A 17,355-nucleotide genomic window follows, 5' to 3' on the forward strand; every position below is an offset into this window, starting at 1 on the left:
AGAAGAAAAAAAATAATGTGTGAGGATTTGATTCAGCAGAGGAGTGAAAGGTGATTTGGAGGCAACTAATTCCTAGTGAGCGAGTGGTCAGTCACATTGTGGGGTGGGGGATGGTTGACAGGAAAGAAAGGTGTGTGTGTGTGTGTGTGTGTGTGTGTGTGTGTGTGGGTGGGTGGGTGGGTGGGTGGGGGGGGGGGAGGGGCCCTGAAGGCAAGAACTGCAGAAAAAAATCCTTAACACATGGTGAAGTAAAATTAATGCATAATTATCTAAAATTTGACCATAATATCCATACTAACTTGCCATGGGGAATGATGATGTTTTATGTAACGATAAATTTGAAACAGACTGATACGAAGAATTGGCAACGTGAGTTACTTGTACTCAAACAAGGTTAACCAAAAGAAACTACTAACCTTTGCTTTCCAGACAGAGCTATTGTGACTCAGGGAATTTTCAAATCAATCGATACATATCTTGCAATAAAATGACATTGAGCTGGTGGCAACTTTGGGGTTTCCACCAGTAGTTCTGACAAGTGCGAGACCTCAGAGGATTTTTAGCACAGGAGCATGATGCCACAGAGTTCCTAACCACAAATGTTGAGTCGAACCTGGCTCAGGGATTGTTTTCACCTTTATTATTAGGAGAACAGTTGTAAGACCGATCAGTTTAATTATTGCAGAGGTAAACTTTTAGCTTAAATTAGAGTGTCTTAAAATGTTTTTATTTTAGGTTTAATTATTTTCCCCATAGATTTTCAATGTCTCCATTGAACTCCATGGGTACAAAGGGTACAGCAATTAAAAAAAAATGTATTTCTGCATATGACCAGGATTTATTTCATGTGAAATGGATACAGTATTCCTGTTCCTAAGCATAGAGTTCATTTTATCAGCACAGAATGTTTTGAATTTAAGTGGTCAGAGTTTGTAGGGAAATGTTACTGAAAAATCACAGACGGAAGGAGTGTGGAGGGATTTGGTGCAGGTCAGTGGGACTAGGCACAGACTAGAAGGGCTGAAGGGCCTGTACTTGTGTTGTAGTGTTCTGTGGTTTGATGGTTCTCAACTCTCAACAAATATGCAATCACCATAATCATCCCACACAAGGTACAGGCTGCAAATTCCAGCCCACCATTGTTCTACCACAAGGTCCCTTAGGCTGTCATCCTGGCTTGGTGGCATCTGCAACTCTGCTGGCTGTACCCCAAGTTACTCCAAGACCTTTCACCTCTGTGTTGGTGATCTACTATTGTCATGTAGCACCTCAAAATATTAAAATTGTCACCCTTGTTTGTCTACTCATGCACGGGGTCAGACAAGAGGAATCTTCGGACCAAATTTAGATCTAACGTCAAATACACCTGATTTCAGTACAAGAATTGCACATTGTTATTACCATTGCTCATTTCAAATGAATTGCATTTATTCACTCACTTCACCATCTTGGGATTCCAATTTCAATTCCATTTGACAAACTGCTTCCATGTTACCTGCCTCTGCTTCAATAACAACTCCTTTTGGTGCCTCCAGTATCAGTGAGCGTGTGGGCGATTCCAACCTAGAATCACAAAATGACAGTGGTGGCTACTGTTTAATACTTGTCTTTTATGCAAGACCCAGTGAATGAATGCATCTTGAAAGCTCCCACTTATCACACTTGTGTTCTCAGATAAATGCATCGGTGACAGTTTTTTTCTAAAGTTGAAGTAAAGATACAAGTCATGGTGCCAGATGGATATATTTAATTATAAAAATTCTTCAAAATTAACATGCAACAATGATCATATTTTTAATTTGTTTGGCAATATGTGGATTAAAAGGCACTGTTATGCTATCAGGTGGTTTATCAACTAGCTATAAATCATTGGATAATATGATCCAATCATATTCATATGAATCAGCTAAATATATTTGATGGTAAAGAGCAGGGAACAACTCTGTTCAATTAAGTTCGTCAGTTATAACTGGTTAAGTGGGAATGGTTCTTCCCCTTAGAGTTTAACAGGTCAACATCAACATCAATACACCTGTATAAAGTAGAAGAAGAAAAATTACAGAGCATAGAACTGAAGTGAAAAACAAGGATCAATTAGAACTATTGTCGGGTTCATTTAAGAGCCTGATGGCTACAGGTAAGATACAGTCTTTAAGACTGATACTGCGTGATTTCACTTTTTTTTAACAGATGGGAGGAGGGACAAGGAGAAAAGTGGAGCAAACCTACTGAATCTCTCTGACATTGGAAATCTGGAAGAACTGGCTGCCGAGAGAATAGTATGTTGATCATTTTGCTGGAATTAATTCAGAACTCTAAATTTATTGCATTTTGTTTAAATTTTAAAAATCTTTTGGTTTGATTTTTATTTTGTAATTCCTCCCAAGGATTTCTTTTGGAAAAACTGGGCAGCTTTAAACAAGGGGAAAGTCTGGGCATAGGATCTCACCGGCTGTCCAATCCATACCAGGCTGGACACTGCCAGTCAATGGAGTGAAACAAGAAAATCAGCAGAGAAATGCTGGTGGAAATTAGCAAGTCCTGCAGACTCCACAAGAGGCAAAGATAAACGACCAACATTTCAGACATGAGCCTGAGTACCTTGATGAAGGGGGTCAGGCCAAAACCGTTAGTTATGTAGCATTGCTTCCTCTGAGTTTCTCCAGCCAATCCATGGAAGAATGCACCAGGGAAAAAGTGGAAGAAAGAACCTGGTTCATGGCTAAAGACTGCCAAGCTCAGATGACCTGCTATTCAACAGACGATCTGTCATTATGTCTCCCACCTGGTAGAAACTGATCTGCAGAGACAGAGTCTGACCATGCCCTGAGGGTGTTGGCAAAATTATATAGGGAAAGGTTCCATGACTGTGCTGAGAAAATAGATCCTTTAATAAGCAAATACACATTTGATGATCAACACAAGATCTAGCAGCCAATTTAAGGACCCAACTGAGCAGAGTTGGTGCTCAGCCTGCCCTGCAAGGTCATAGCTGAAGAGGAAAAGAAGTGAGCAACAGGCAGGTGCACTTCCCTGAGCTCCACACGAATGACCTACGCCAATGTCCTCCAGATTTCTCTCTTCTAAGTTTGCTTGCAATTAAAAACTCAAGTTGTTCACTTATACACCTCAGAGATGGACACCCTCTTCCTTACTTGTTATGTTTTTTTCTTTGATTCCTTCCTGATATAAATATGGTTGATCCTTAGCTGTGACAGACCACTCAGTGGCAATACTCTTATTTTCAAGATGTGTAGTAGTTTCCAAGATTCATGTGCTCTCATTGTCCAACAACTCGATGCTGTACTGAAAGTTTTTCGAACTTTATTGGGTATTCTGTTTTCAGATCAGATGTTAAACTGACATTAATTTGCTCTCTCAGGTGGAATAAGATCTCCAGTACTAGGGATTCCCAGTACTGTCTGAAATTGCCCCCTTGCCTCAACAAATATTTAGCTGAATCTGTATATATTGTTAGTATCATGCAACTAGTTCTGGAAACTTGTCGTTCACTGATTGACTACAGTGTTTCCAATATTACAAAGCACCAAATTTGTAAACTATTTCACATCTTATATTTCTCAGATTTTTTTTGTCATAGACTATTTGAAACATAACATGAGGCAAAAGGAAAAGCAGAAATAGGCTCTCCCATTCAATGAGATTAAGACTAATCATTTATCTCAGCTTCATTTTCTTGCACTAAACTCCAGTCCTTTGGAGTTTGCTTTTATATTTTCTATATATATTAATCCTTGACCTGAATTTATTCAATGACAACTTCATCAGCTTTTTGGTGCAGAAAATTCCAATAGGCTTGCTATCTTTCTCATTTTTACTCTTGTATTTGAAACTATCCTTTCAATTCATTAACCATTGCAATCTTCCTGAAGTCGGCCACCTTAGGGCCTCTAACAACAATTATTTAGCCTTCACAGTTTGAAGAAATGGCAGCTGATTTAAGTTCTTGTTCACAGAAAAGTCTATGAGACATTTATAAATTGGAGTGGTCCAGCTTGAACATCATGCATTATTTATTTTCATACAAAATCCAGCTTACTTCAGAAATTTGTTTGAATTATTTGTTCTTATTGACCCACAGGAAACAAGTTTAAACTAGAAACAAGTTCAAATTAGTATCAAGGATTTTGACTGAAGTTGCCGTGGTCAACTTCAAAAGATTTCAGGGCTTTGCACTTGTCTAATGATCAATCTTGATAAACAAGATTGCTCATACTTTAAATATACAAGACTCAGTTATATGAAGTATCCAGAGGTTAATAAGCGTATTGGATTCCATGTTCCTGTTTTCATGGATTACCAACAAGTCCTAGCATTTAGGGACTGCCAACAAGCATTTTATGAGACTGGTTTTATACCCAACCACCAGCTGATTCATATTAGGGTTCATACTGTAGTTTACCCATGGACCCAGTCAGGACTATATATTATGAAAGGTTAAAAATGGTCAGATTCCAAAGGGTTCAATTATAAGAAAACTGTCAGAAAATTACAGTTACCATTAATAACCAGAGTGGAATTCTTATTGACATGATGTGATTAGAAGCCAACCTGATATCAATGCCATTCAAGAAGAGACCAACCTCCTAATTAATTATATTCTTTTCCAATTCACTTCCTAAACATTTCAGAATCTAAACCTAAGAACAGACAGGTGGCTCTATTAATGCTCTCTAAGTCTCATTATTTTTGCATGAGTCCTTGAATTTAATCAGTGGCATGTTGAGTAGATCCTGGTTTTATTTTAGCTCAGCTTGGTCCATGTACCTTCTAAGAGCCGCTGCAGCTGGGTTTGCTGGGAGATAATTTTGTCCTCTTCGGGTAGAGGTTAATAATGATATCTTTTGTGCAATATTGGTTGAGCTCAGCTGTTTGACATATAGTTATTAACAATTACAGAACCACATGGCTTAAACAATGGCTACAATGGCTAGATTAAGTTGTTAAACTATTAGTACTACAGTAGAAATCGCCCAAGTTCACAGTGGTATCAAACCTTGCATGGCAACCATACACAATGGAGAATAGTTTGTTATTCAATGATAGAATGGGAATTGAGCAGCATGTAGGTTTGAGAACAGATGTTGAATTGAATAGTCTCCATTATGCTCCTCTGTTCAAATACCTCTCAAGCTGATGGCCCTCTCAAGGTTGCTTTGGTCCAGTTTGACTGATGGATGGCATGTCACAAATGATTTGCTTTTGCCTTTGTTCATGATATTACCTATGGCTAGTTGCATGTGGCAGAATATGGATGAAGGGAAATAGAAGTGTAAGTCAAGTTGATGGCTGTCACAAGCTTTCTTCATGGCTGGTTGCACAACTTCATTGTCAAAGTCAAGTCTGCTTAGAGGCGATTCCACTGGGATTGCACTCATTTTGATGGGTGGACAATGGGGATATAATTGAAACTGTACTCCACCATTTTATTTCCAACTTCTTCACTCCCATTTGATCGTTCCCTTCCCAAAAAAAACTGCTTAAGATTGATAAATTCAGCTCAAGGCTCTGAAACGTGAGCAGAATTTAAATTTCACTGCAGAGAGTATATCGAGTAACAAGATTTGACTTTCACTTGAGATTCACTAGACTTGAAGAGCCTGTCGACGACCATATAACTCATGCAGAGTCTGCAGCATTTATTTTAGTAAAGATAGCTCCAGCTGTGGTAGTGTAATAAGGAAGGTGCAGTTTAGTATGATTGAGTGGTTGACAATCGCTACTTCAGAACAGTGAGGCAAATTTAACTGTGCATTGGGGGAGGGAAGCAAAATTGAAATTCATTTCCTCTGAGCTTTTCTTTCTGTTTGAAACTCTGCCATCTGAGCCTTAAAAAGCTCTGAGGCAGAACTAAAGGAAACCATTTATTATATAAAACATGGTTCCCATCCAATGACTTTGCAGCAACTAGACAGAACCCTGCAAAATTGCCCTCCAGTAAAAATCAACTGCTGAGATCTTACAATCCTGGACACAACGTATAATAATCATTCATCATTCCACTTTTAAATATTCTAATTAGAAAGTGCATATTTATCTTTTAAGGAAGTTTATCTTGACTAATTAAACTCAAGATGAACAGGGAAGCTCATTCTCCAATTTAAGGATATCAAAGAATATTGTTGAAGATCAGTGCAGGAGAGTTCAATTCTGCAGTAATTTTTGTAAATAGTAACTTATTAATATTTATATAATGTTGGGCAGTTAAACACAATAAACAGGAGCAACATTCTCATGAGTAGAAAGAATTAGTCAAAGTGAATAGGTAGACGTGTGCTTAAGGAGGCACGAAAGACTGGAACTGCTGGAAAATGGACCAATAAAACTCAATTGGTCAAACAGCATTTATGAGGGGAAAGGAATTGTTGACTTTTGGATTGAGACTGCATCAAGATTGACAGGGGAGTGAATACAAATAGGTAAGGGGAGGAGTGAAAGCTAATATGTCAAGAGAGAAAATAATAATTATTTTTTCTCTGTCAGGGGGAACTTTTGTTTTTTATTTTTCCCCATATGAAGTATTCAAGGTTTAACAAGTTTGGAAGAAAAACAAATCTAATTTCCCCAGATGATCTAATAAGCCAAGAACAATTGGCACAAGATACATGGGCTGAAAGGTGCGACTCCTGGGTCTTCTTGCAAATCTTTTTCTTTCTTTGGCTTGGCTTCGCGGACGAAGATTTATGGAGGGGGTAAATGTCCACGTCAGCTGCAGGCTCGTTTGTGGCTGACAAGTCCGATGCAGGACAGGCAGACACGGTTGCAGCGGAAAATTTGTTGGTTGGTAGAAACTCATCAATGGGGCAAACTTTGATTTTGCCCTGAACTGGGCTTGAAACAAGTTTCCATCCTGGCCTTCTTCACAGCAGTATGTGACACAAACATGTTTAACTTCTTGCTGAAGGATTGTTGACGATTCATTTCCTCCCACTGATGATGAGTTTCTCCAGCAGGTTGCAATTGCCTTGTGTGTCCACAGAAGCTGATTAAGCCAGCCTATGTGACTACTGCAGTTCACCACAAAAATCTTAAACAAATATTGTCTTGATTCTATAAAGCTGTGTGCTAAGAGCAGAGCCAACAAAAGTTGTGCAGATGGATACTTCTCAGAGATATGTTTGACAAGTGAAAAGTATGCAACAATGAGAAAATGTCCTTGAAATACCACATCAAAAATGCTATGTGGTTAATTGGGAAGTACATGCCAACAAAAAAGGGAATTAACAAGAGGTGCACCTTATGTACACTGCAGAGAGTGGTCTCTGCAACAAGCCAATATTATAGCCCAGCGATTAATTCTGGAACTAATATTGTTCTATCAGGATTTTAAAATATTTTCAGAACAGGAGAAGCTGAGTCTGGCCGTTTAAACCCGTGTCGCCCAATTTCTCCCAATTAACCTAAAACCCTGCATGTTTTAAAGGGTGGGAGGAAACCAGAGCACCCAAGGAAACCCCACACGGACATGGGGAGAATGTAAAAACTCCTTATAGACAGCGCCTGACTAGAACCTGGGTCACTGGTGCTGTAATAGCATTGTGCTAACCGCTACGCTAACTGCCACCTGAATTTAGTTTCAGTGGCATATTCTCCCCTTCCGGTGTGATAAGTACATTGATCTACAAAGTTAATTATCAATTAAATCTTCAATGCTTTCATCTGATTCACTAGCGCTGAAATCTAAGCCTCAGCTTTCGGCCTCTTCTTGAGAATTTCATTTGGGATCTGGAATGCAGGTACAAACGCCAAAGATGTTCAAAGTTTACTAAAAGATTGGGGTGTGATGAGGCTTGGGTAGTGATGGATGGACAGAAATCTGTGAGAAGAAAATCCCAGTGCATGTTCTCAAATAAATGTAGCCTTGCATAGACTCAAGAGAAAAGAACCACATGTCCCTCTATGTAGCATCAGAGAAGGTAGAGGTGGGTTGCATCTTATTTATTCACAACTTTGCAGCGTCAAAACATCACAAGTATTCCAGGGAAAGACAGTATTCCCATCTCAAATGTGATGGTTACCCCAGGATCAGAGTAATTAGCAGTTTAAAATGCTTGCTGCATTCTTTCGCACATATAAATATTAAAGAATGGTACATATTGATGGAAAGCAGATGCTTAATGTCCAAGTGCACCAAAAGAACAGATTGGGAATTGCGATGTCCTTTTGTCTCTGACAGCTGGATTCAAATCAAAGTCCTGCTCCAGAAATGTAAACTGATTGCTTCTGACAGCCTTGAGTGCCTTGGTCCATGAATCAGCAGTTACAATATCAAAATTCATTCATGCCACTTGGCCATGAAACTAACTCGTCCATTCACAGACAGCTGTTGCCAGCTGGTAGATTGTTACATGTTAAGAGTATTGACAGAATGTTTGGCTTCTCAAGATATTTAATTACTTTGACTGAGTTTAGATAATTTGCAGAAAGCCCAGGTGAACTCATGAAAAAGCAAAATTGGCTCATGGATATTGTACACAAGTCAAAAAGCAAAGTAAAACAAAATTGGCTTCATCTTGGTCTCTTGGATCCTCTTTGCTATGTAGCTTAATTTATTTTCCCTCTTTTTCATGAGGGATCTTTGACCTGAAATGTTAAAAGGTTTTCTTTGCAGAGATGCTGCCTTCATTTTTGGTTTTCATTTTAAATTTACAGTGTCTGCATTCTTCTTAATTTCAATGAAAATTTGAAAGCAGCATTGTTAGTGTTGTGGTTAGCACAGTGCTATTATGGTGCCTGTGACCTGGGTTAAATGCAGCACTGTCTGAAAGGAGTTTCTGTATTCTCCCTGTATCTTGGTAGGATTTCTCCCACCCTTCAAAATGTATGGGAGTTGTAGATTAATTGGTGTGTTTGGGGGGTGGGGGGTGGGGGGTGGTGGGGGTGGAACCGGCTCATGGGTTGGAAGGCCCTGTCACCAAGCTGTTTGTCTTGTAGGACTATATATTCAATTGTCCGTCTTTGTGTAAGTTGCTCTTCCTTTCTTGCTTTGCATTCCTTTCTTCTTTTCTTCATAGATGAGTAAATTCTGGCCTGCTGGAGATGTCCCAGTAGGCCAATCTAACAAACCACTTGGCTAAGGAACAGTTTCTTCCCATGGGCAATGAGAATACAGAACGATCAAAGGAGCTGCTCAGGCGAACCATCTGAAACTCTCATATCAATATTTTTTTATTTGTATAGATAAATACTTGTCCTGTACATGTATTGATTGTCTGTAAATGTCTTATGTCTGCCTATATATCTGTGTGTTTTGCTTTGTTAGGTGGTACTTGTACAATCAGATGACGATAAGCGTGACTTGAAAATTAGGAATGTATTGAATGACAAAGGAGTCTAACTGTCATTTAATGGCTAGGTTATTTCATCTTATTACAGAAATTCCCTTTATTCCACCCTTTTCCCTCGTTTACCTTTTTTGCTACTTAGAGTAATTTGTTTTCTTCCAGTGCTGGAGGATCCTTGACCTGAAACATTAACTGGTTCTACCTCCACAGTCACTGCCTGATCTGCTCAGTTTTTCTAGCATTTACTGCCTTTTATTTTTGATTTTCAAACTTAGTTCCACATTGGGCCCAGAATGAATCATTTTTCATTGAAACTTCTTCACAATGTTAAGCAAAATGTCAGATGTATAACCAGTCAATAAGAAGGAAAATGGAGAAGAAGCTGCCTGGAGCCAAAAGAAGAAGCAGAAAGGCTCACTGTGCATTCAATGTTAACCAGACATAATGTGCCTCGATTCACTCTAGTTGAAGTCTGAAGAAGGAAGTGAAATGCAACACTTTTTGTGTTTACCTTCAACTCTTAACCGGTGAACAGTGAGGTAAGAAATAGATTTAGACTGAACAATGGGCTATTGCAAAGCTTGAAGAAATAACATTAGGAGAAAAGTTGATCAATTATTTCCTTTCTTACCGGACAAGTATACAGGATGCAAGTTATACTGAAAGTCACTACATTTCATTATTCATGAGAAGAAATAAAAGAGGTCTGTCTTAATTTAGTATTTGCAACAAAATATTTGCTTAGTGGTTCGCCAAAATTATCAGCACTTAAAGGGCAAAAATTTGATTGGGATAGAGAGTAATAATGAGCAAACTTTCCTTGCAAACCAACTGTGCTCCAAGTTCCTGATCAGATACAGCCCTATATTTTCTCCTCTAAATTTTCCTTACACTCTTATGTCTTTAGATCCAGTTTGTCATCACCTCTTATTGATAGATTTTGTTTCTCTGAACTAGTCTCTGATATGTTTTATTCTTCGCCAACATTTTTTCTTCCTCTTTTTTCTCATTTAAAAAAAATCCATCCATCATTCTTCTTAAAGAATGCTAAATTGCATTGTATGTACTTCATAAAAGATTAATCATGATTTTAAAGAATTTTACAGTTGATATTGCATGTGGATGCATCTCTGAAAAAGGCTTCTATTAATCAAATCTTAATGAGAAACTGAATTTAATTCTTTTAATTCAGGAAAGAATTAAAAGAAACAAAATCTGTAATTTTTACTTTGAATTAATGTAAAGTAACTAAATATTTAGAAGAAATCTTCTCAAAGCACAACACATTTCCTTTCAGAGATGTTTGAACGTGATGTCTCCAATGCCTACTGCTTTACTTTTTAATTGGTCATGACTACTTTGCCACCTAGTTTGGTGCTTTGTAGATCAGCTGGGCCACGTCATGTAACAAAAGGGACAAAAGTAGTGGAGGTACACGACTTCTGTATCTGTCAATTTTCTGCATTTATTACGTTGTATCAAATATTTCTGTGCAATTTTCCATCTGATGAACCAATTGAGCATGCAGTTGAATCCATAACAATCAGGTTAAAACCAGGAATTCCTCAATTAGACTTCCCTACATGTCGTGAAGAAATGTTACCCCATTCTCTGCTTTTACAGAGGAAATACAAATGCTTAATAACACATACTTAGAAAGAAAGACCCATCCAAAAGCCCTAGTAAATTAGGTGTTGGTTTGAAAAATTGCTTTACTATTAGATGATAGCATGGACATATTGGGATGTAGGGCCCATTCTGTGCTCTGTGATTTCAATAGAAATTTGTACTTTGCCCTGAGAATTTTATTTCATGAGAATTTCCTTTTAAACAAGGATTGTTAAAGAGTAGGCCTCCAGACTTTAGGTTTTAAGAGACATTGAATAGGTTAGATATTGGAATTTTTCATGACATTAACTGGCATATGGAAGACAAATTGAGTAATAAAACAGTGCAGCTCGCAAAGCCCTAATACTGAATTTGTGAGACCCTTTAATGTTTAGCTTTGTGTGCCTTGACTACATAACATAGGTACCACACCTGCCCCACTCAAGTTTTTATGCACTATCTCAACAAAATATGTTCATGAAGTCAGGAGGAACTAAAGTTCATCTCAACCCCCAACCATTACCAACTCTAAGCACCAATCCCAGGGTACAATCACTCGGGCATGCTGTTGACTTTCCTGGGATAAACATCTTGTGAAGATGCAACCAATACCGACAGTCTGTTCCAGGCAATGTTGGCGAGTCATTAGATCGAAACTCAGGCCTTCCAACACCAAAGGGCCAATCTGAACTGGTGCAAGATCCAAGACTAAACTAAATCCATTCTTAATTACTTTATCATTAAATAGACCCAAGACTTCTACAAAATCAATGCTTCAGTCCAATTGTGCACCCTGAAAATGTAAAATCTGCTCTGATTGGTATTTCAGACAACAGTGAATAAAATCAACAATCTTCTGTGTTGTGAAGGGAATGTAATGGATCCTCATTAGGTCTTGAGTTCAGCGCTATGCCCACATTCCACTTGCAAGGCTGCTCTTACAAGCTGTGGAATATCCATAATTCAGATTTTTATTTTTAATTGTGACATTTATTAGCATCTGCTTTCCTCTCAAGGTTGGCCAGTAGTTTAATATAGAGATTAATTACAATTACGAGCGTGGTTCTCATCAGGGTGCAAACATTCTCTGCCACCTGTTTGTTTACACTGTGAGCTTAATTAGTTTGTGATGAGCCACCAAGTATTGATCAGAGGTAGAAATATGAACATGATGGAGATAAATAAGAACCAAGCTAAGGGTGACAGAGAAATACTTGAGGAAGAACTTGAAATGAGGTGAAGAAACAGTGTAAGTAATTACAATCACAGGGAGGAAGAAATGAAAGCAAATGTGGCTGTGGCTCCAGTGCTAGTTGGTGACAACCAAGGAACACAATCTGATGGAGCTCTTACAAACTCAAAATAGAAAATAACCACACAGACTGAAAAGTGATCTTATAGATACATTTAAAATTGTGAAATAAATAGAGGCATAAAAGTTGATTCAACTGGTAGGTGAAACTAGAACTTCAAGATATAACTTGGGAGTAGATTTAAGACAGAGATGAATATGTTATTTTTCCCAGGTAGTAGTGAATCTGGTGAATTCTTTGCCCAAGGAAACAGTGGAGGCTGCATTAAATATATTTATGGCACATTTAAATAGATTTTTCCATAGCAGAAGAAATTAAGAATTATGGGGAAAAAGGCAGGTCAATGGCTTGATCAGGCATGATCTTATTAAATGGTGGAGCATGCTCAAATGGGCCAGATTACGTTCTTATGTGTGAAATATTCAAGGCAATATCTGCATCGCAGATTCCCATAAACAGTAAAAATAACCACATAATTTCATTGAATTATCTTAACCTTCTAAAATATAATGTCACAAAGTTTTTATTTTGTCCACCTGTTAGAGTAAAGAGGGATTTTTTTGGGGGGGTGCAGTAAGGGATTTTGCCCATTGCTTGATGAAGGACTCAAGCCCGAAACATTGGTTATCCATCTTTATCTTTGCAATATAAAGTACACTGTTTAATCTGTTGAGTTTCTCCAGCATTGTGTTTGTAGTTCAACCACAGTTTCTGCAGACTTTCATGTTTTACAGGAGTTAACAGGGTTTTAGCTTAATATCTCAACTGAAAGGTGACAGATATCAGTGTTGCAATCTGCCAGGAATGTTCTGGGATGCCAGAGATAAGAAAGTGAAAAGCAAAGGAAAAGGAGGCCAGAAAGGGTAAGAATGAAAGAAGAGAACAGACCGAGAACAAAAACAAAACCTAAAACGCCAAGGACTATGAAAATTATGCTTCATACCTCAGCTCTTTAAAAGGCTCAGCCCGGATTTGTGGGGTTTCTAGAGAGCTTTCAAACACAGCTCCTTCAGCACCTGTAGGAAAATATCAATTGACATTACTGAAGAAACAACATGAAATAGACTTTCTCTTAGCTCGCCTGAACATAACACATATAAACAAATGTATTGTAAAATATATCACAGAGAATTGTTATGAATCCTACCCAATAAAATGCAGTCAGTATTATGTCAATGCAAATTTGCAGTTAACATTGTTGAGTCTCACACTGGTGCTCAGATTCCACTGAGAAAATAAAATTCACTACATAATGTTGGTGTACCAAAGTATTGTCTCACAGTGCTGTGGGTCTCAGGATTGATCCCAGCTTCATTGCCCATTAATTTATGTTTTGTCAAGAAAAACCACTGAAAAGACCACACCATTCACCATAAGTCCTGGAAGTAATGGAGATATTCCATTAGGCCCTAAATGTAACAGAGTAAAAGATAAAGCAGATCTTTTATTCTCCACATCACCCACCCACCCTTCCCCCATCTCCCTGGAACTGCCCATCCCCATCCTTAGTTCAGAATACAAGGGGGTACATTTGGGGAGCAAAATGTTCTGCTGTCTTTTTACAACTGGTGATACTGGGCACTTTCAAGCAAGGAAAACACCCGTCTGGAAAGGTGGAGGTTATTCGCCCTTACAGGCAAAGGCGTACCTCTCTGAATGTACCGTGGCCAGCTCTGAGGCGCCGATTCCAACCCTCCTTGGAGAAGGATAATCTGCAGAGAGCTGTGCTCTGCCGCCTGACCTGAATGTCCAGCTGCAAGCGCTGGTTAGGGGTGGGTTGATGATGCCGTCAGCCCGCAACCCATCTCCCGACTCTCCCCTCTCCTTCCATGTCCCCTTCAAGGCAGGGGTAGCGGGAAGGAGCCATCGGGGCAGCAGGAGCCTTTGGGACAGTGGGAGCCATCAGCGTGGCCATCGGGAGCGGGAGCTGTCAGTGGGGGCTGGTGGGGGAGTGGGAGTCATCAGCAGGAACCGGCAGGGCAACGGGAGCCGTTAGCAGGGACCTTCGGGGCAGCAGGAGCCTTTGGGGGAGTGGGGGCTGGTGGGGCAGCGGGAGCTGTCTGTGGGACGTCAGGGTAGCAGGGGCCACCAGGGGAGTGGGAGCTGTCAGTGGGGGCTGACAGGGTGGTGGGAGCCATCAGCAGGAACTAGTGGGGCAGTGGGAACCATTAGCAGGGACCGTCAGGGCAGCGGGAGCCATTAGCGGGGATTGTTGAGGCAGCGGGAGCTGTCGGGGCAGCGGGAGCCATCAGGGGGTGGCCGGTGCAAGCTGTGACAGCCACACTGGGCTACTTTGGCCTTCAGGATCGCTCTCTGCAGCTCAAAATACAGCAGAGCAATGCCGTCTTCCCTACCCATAATCCTCCACAGAGCGGTTCCAAGTGCGTGGGGGATTATGGGTAAGGAAGATGGCCATTGCTCTGCTGCATATTTACGATGGGTGGCGCTACGGCACCAGTCACCCCACCTCCATTGGCTCCGGGAGGTGCTACGAGGTGCCTCCAGATATGAATGGGATGCTGGAGCAGCCTTTAGGGCTTCTGCCTGAAAGGTAAGTTTTAAGTTTTTGATCCAGGTTTACCTACAGGTGGTGAATGATCTGCTGCTTATTTCCAGTAGCATTTTCTAATGCAACAATGTGGAAATTGGAACTTGAAAACAATTGCTTTCTGGGTTATTTTTCCACAGAGAGTGGTGTTATACTGTTACTGTGCTTATACCACACATTTTTTGTAGAAACTGGCAAATTAATTAACCAGGAGAGGGCATCAGAGACATACCCAATCCTGTTTTTACCTGAAATCCATGTGCATGGTTCCCACAGAAATCAGGGATGAATCCTGAAGGCTGGGGAATCCAGTTTAAAAATGTCGAGATACTGAAGCAGACGTACCTTCCTTGCACTTCCTTGAGATTTGTTAACTCAGAACACTACAAAAACTGAAAGAACAATTCAGCAAACCTCTCGTGTGATTTATGTTGTTACCTTAAAGGCCACAGCTACAACCCCTTTCAAAACTGTAGATTTTAGATTATATTATAGGCAATAATTAAGTATATATAGGACACACAGGAGAACCAGTTCTAGAGGATATTATCGCAGGAACTCCTAGTCACACAAATTTCATTTCTGCACATTGTCCAAATAAAAGCCTCCGTCACTGTTCCCTATTTAAATGTCTTTTAAAAAGTAGTATAATTTATTAAGAGTTTCAAATCAGTAAATGTTCCATTCTTTATTTTTTTAATCTACAAACTAAATATCTGGTATAAAGAACGATTTTCACAATTTCAGGATGTTCTGATGTCCTTTTAAGGTGTAATCATTGCTGTAGGAGAGTTGGTAGCTAATTTATACTTGATATTTCTTTTAATGACTGACTGAAAGACAAATACTGGGTCAGACACTGGGAAGAACTCAGCTGTTCACCTTTAAAACAGTTCAATGGATAGCTTACATCCATCCCAAGAGAGCACACAGTTTCTTGCATCATGAAAAGGACAGTCAGTCTGACATTGCAGCATTGCCTCAGTATAGGAGTCTCTGACAACAAGTTTGTTCTCTGTTTGGATTTGGTCCATAACATTCTGATTCATGAAATCCACCCCATCCTCGAAGAAAATAGTACTTACTCCACAATAAAAATGTCACCATGGGGAAACAATTTACTACTGATGATCATTCACTTGAGTTACAAATAGATATTCCACAGGAATATACTTCTGGGGTTCAGGAGACCAAGTCATTGGCCTGCACCATATTTGATCCACAGCTACTCCTGGCCTAGTTCACTCAATTACAGGACATCTGAGAGAACAGCTCTGGCACGTCCTTGTTGCTATTTTTGACGAGTTCCGGCTCCTAAATAATTAGCACCGCAGCCTGCTCAATTACATCTAATATTCCATCACACTCACAAGGCCTGGGATTTATGCATGATAGAATGGTCTCTCATGACTTAAAATTGCAGAGGGGATCAGAGAGCGAATTATAATGTTTGAAACAAAAGAAACAAGTGCTGGAGTAGACCAATCAGCCCCCTGAGCCTGATCCACTACGCAGTAAGATTTTGGGTGGACAAGCAATGTGGAAAGTTAGAGAGAGGATATTGTAAGGGGTGTGGGAATTATTAGGTAGATGGTTGGATAGTTGAGTAGAGGACAATAATTAAGCAGGGAAGGAGGAGTGGGGGATGCTCATCAGTAATGATGAAAAGGTAAAAAAGGCTCCCACACAGATTTGATGGTGCATTGCCATGAGAGATGGTCCAGATATGACAGAGATTAATGTGATTAATTGGCCATCAAACCCACAAAATTTTCTACCACTGTTTTATACTACCCATATGAAAGACTAACACTGACCCATGACACAATCCTCCAAATGCTACTATGATCCTTCTGTGCTCAGTAAAAATTGAGTTAACTGATGTCAAAGGGGCATTGTATATTCATGGTGGTCGTTGCACATGTCCAACAGTCTCCGTGCTCTGCTTTGTGATGCGATGGGAGAACCTTTGATTCATAGTTTTTAACTCTCTGAAATATGAGTCTCAAAGACCAAAAGATTGATTTGGGATTAGATAAAAGGGAAGCTTGGTCTTAGTTTAAGGCTACCTTTGCATTTCTAATTGCAGCTCATCTTTCCTGAGGTACGGGGATGGAACAATTACAATTCTAAAATCCCAATTTTCTTTAGGAGTTTTTCCAGACACATTAAAGGAAAATACTCAAAACCTCCAAGGTGTGAAGAATGACAGCTACCAATGAATCCCTGCCTTTGAGGAGAGCACAGTTAGAGCTACAAACACTGAACAATGAACAAGGAACAACAACCTCACATAGGCGCTCTTGTGGGCCAGGTGATCGAAGGCAGAGTAAAGGATCAGCAAGATGGGATCCATTGCTGACATGTGGTGATGGCTGACAAATTAAAGTGGGTCCAGGTCCTACCTGAGACAAGGGTCGAATTGCTCCAAAAACAACCTCTCAGAGCACTTTATCAGTCAAGTTCCTCCAGCCGATCACCATTTAGGCTCATCATCTTGATAGGTGTCCTTTTGAAGAATATGGGGACCTTACACCATAGTAGTGAAGGGTTGATAAAGTCTGCAAAACCTCCAGCCAGT

The 17,355-nt window shown here is 39.8% G+C and overlaps 1 protein-coding gene across 4 annotated transcripts in view; it reads right to left on the reverse strand.

Annotated features, from left to right (window-relative positions):
• sgcd (sarcoglycan, delta (dystrophin-associated glycoprotein)) overlaps positions 1-17,355 on the reverse strand; it is a 510,268-nt gene that overhangs the window by 12,706 nt on the left and 480,207 nt on the right. For all 4 annotated transcript variants that reach the window (XM_069898190.1, XM_069898187.1, XM_069898188.1 and 1 more), the window contains 2 exons: positions 13,170-13,242; positions 1,440-1,563 (listed from right to left, as the gene is read on the reverse strand). In XM_069898190.1, the coding sequence (XP_069754291.1) occupies positions 1,440-1,563; positions 13,170-13,242 (197 nt within the window). The remainder of the gene's footprint in view (positions 1-1,439; positions 1,564-13,169; positions 13,243-17,355) is intronic.

Source organism: Narcine bancroftii, chromosome 9 (genome assembly GCF_036971445.1).
Source record: "Narcine bancroftii isolate sNarBan1 chromosome 9, sNarBan1.hap1, whole genome shotgun sequence".
Lineage (NCBI taxonomy): Eukaryota > Metazoa > Chordata > Chondrichthyes > Torpediniformes > Narcinidae > Narcine > Narcine bancroftii.